At 39.6% G+C, this 2,234-nt stretch overlaps 1 protein-coding gene across 1 annotated transcript in view; it reads right to left on the reverse strand. All coding sequences in view use genetic code 11, as the record gives it.

The window, feature by feature from the left end:
• Positions 1-617: 617 nt before the first annotated feature.
• EGR_10527 (hypothetical protein) overlaps positions 618-2,234 on the reverse strand; it is a gene marked incomplete at both ends in the record, with an annotated part of 2,707 nt that continues 1,090 nt past the window's right edge. The window contains 2 exons of the mRNA XM_024499776.1: positions 618-703; positions 747-914. Coding sequence (XP_024345816.1) covers positions 618-703; positions 747-914 — 254 coding nt within the window. The remainder of the gene's footprint in view (positions 704-746; positions 915-2,234) is intronic.

A 2,234-nucleotide genomic window follows, 5' to 3' on the forward strand; every position in this document is an offset into this window, starting at 1 on the left:
CTTTGCTTGCACTTCTCCTACGATGGTCAAAAACTGCCTAAATTGATATGGAAGGATTGCGGATGGCAAATATTTGACAATAATCCTCACTGTCTCTTTCTTTTGCCCTAAATTCCAAATTCCCTACAGGTAAATTCGGCAACTTGAGATTGCCTTGACCTTTAAACTACTGCTACCTACTTCCGTAAAATGCGTTTTATATGTGCACCTCCTACAAATCATGGGAAAGTTGTGGCTGGAGGTGCTTTCTGGTCGTCAGGAAAGACCTTCTTGTCAAAAAAAGGCATTTACATCGCACTGTTTACAAAGCGAGTAATTGGCGCATACCTTGATTGCTTGATGTGAGCAATAGGTGGATCCTCTTCAATGCGTTGCAGCATCTCCGTCTGAATGTTTTCCTAAAGAACGAGACTGTTTACGCTTTCGACTACCTTACCCTAGCCTATTTCCGTTACAATTTGGTTGTTTAACTCCTAAATATTTGACAACTACATTAGAAAACTCGGATCATATTTAACAAATTAAATCTTGTGATACAAGTAAATAAAATTGCAGGAGAAAGTAGTAAAGAGGACTAGATTGGCGACTGCAGCAATTACCTAGAGCATATTTGGGCCTCACAATGGATGGAGCAGGAGATACAAAGATTTGGGGATTGTAAGACTAACAGATAGTCTTGGATAAAATGCATTTTGCCTTTGTTCTGGTTTAAAATTAGGGAATCATATATTTAAGTTATGCCTTACTACAGAATCGGAACGAATTAATATCAGAAGATACTAAAAACTTTTCCCTTGTTGAGATGGAAGTCAGTTTTTCAAACAAGGCCCTTAAAGCAACATTCATGGATGCACTCGAGTTGACGCCTTCTGGATGGCAGAAACAATTACCACTCGTACACTGTTGAGCTGGACCTTACAATAATAGTGTTTTAAAGTCATTTCCTGCCATGAAATCAGTTTTCCATCACACTATCTTACTTTTGCCCTAAACAGGTCAGCTTATTCTGAATCCACGATAAAGCTACTTCCAAAACCGACATAATATTAAGGCAGAAGGGCAAAATTAGATTCTTTTTAATTATGCCTTCATCCCTGATGTAGTATTGGTTACCAAGATTAGTGCAACTAGCAATCTCATTGCCCCATTTTACTTTTAAAGGAGAGCCCACTTTGACCATTGTGCAGAAGTCTGACAACTTTCTGTAACTGGCGTGATGCATGATTTGGCGTGTTGACAGTAAAATGTGTTAAGAGAAGAGCGTGGGAAAAAGAATCCTCTCCCCTCTTGAGCCAACGTTATGCTCAGACTGACCTAACGTAAGCCCTTTTCTAAGGTTTCTTTTAATTCGATGATGTTCAATCACATTACAGTGACAGTCTCCTAGGGTAGCAAGAAAATCACTTGTCTTATCAAAAGCGGAAAGCGTTTTGGTCTTTCTGATTCGACTCTTCACAGCGGGCATCTCTACTCCCTGGTGATTACATATAACAGAAAGTTATGAAGGAGAGGATTACTTCTCGTCGTAATAGGTTTTTCTACTGCTGTCACGGGCAGAGCGCCTTCAATCATCACTACATCTGCGGCAGGACATACCATCGTAGAAGACCGGTTCCTTAACTTTGCATAAATGTTTTTAAGGCAACACTAATAGCTGTGAGCTCCCGCCTGCAAAACCATCTGTAATTCTTCTGGGTAAAGAGTTCTAAGGAAATGTTTAGCAGGACAAAGTTTGTTCCTACAACTATCTTCAATTTATCTACTTTTGAGGAAGGAATATTAAAAATTTATTTCGATAATGTTTCAAGAACAGAAATAAAACTTTCCCCATTCGGTAAATAAACTGCTTCAGGCCTCGATGAAAGCATCCTTCTAGTACGATGATGTTATATTGTGTTTCTATCAATTTTTGCAATCAATTTCTTTTTCTGGCCAAAGGGAGATCAAAGGGAGCCATAGTCTGGATGAGTTAAGGTGGACATGGAGCATATGGCGCCGTGTCTCACAAAAGGAAGTGGAAGCGACAATGTATTGACCTTAAAAGTTGGCTATCCTGATGTAACACATTTTGTATGCCTAAATCTCGATTTGATATCATGCTACTTGTAGCATTGCTATTATACCTCAGCCAGTCTACATGCCCTAAAGGTCACACTGGTAGTGCCTAACCACCGACGTAGGTCAACAATGTATTGTAATACGATAGTGGTTTATCCCTCGGTTCTGGTGAGGCA

This window comes from Echinococcus granulosus, assembly GCF_000524195.1.
Source record: "Echinococcus granulosus chromosome Unknown EG_S00229, whole genome shotgun sequence".
Classification (NCBI taxonomy): domain Eukaryota; kingdom Metazoa; phylum Platyhelminthes; class Cestoda; order Cyclophyllidea; family Taeniidae; genus Echinococcus; species Echinococcus granulosus.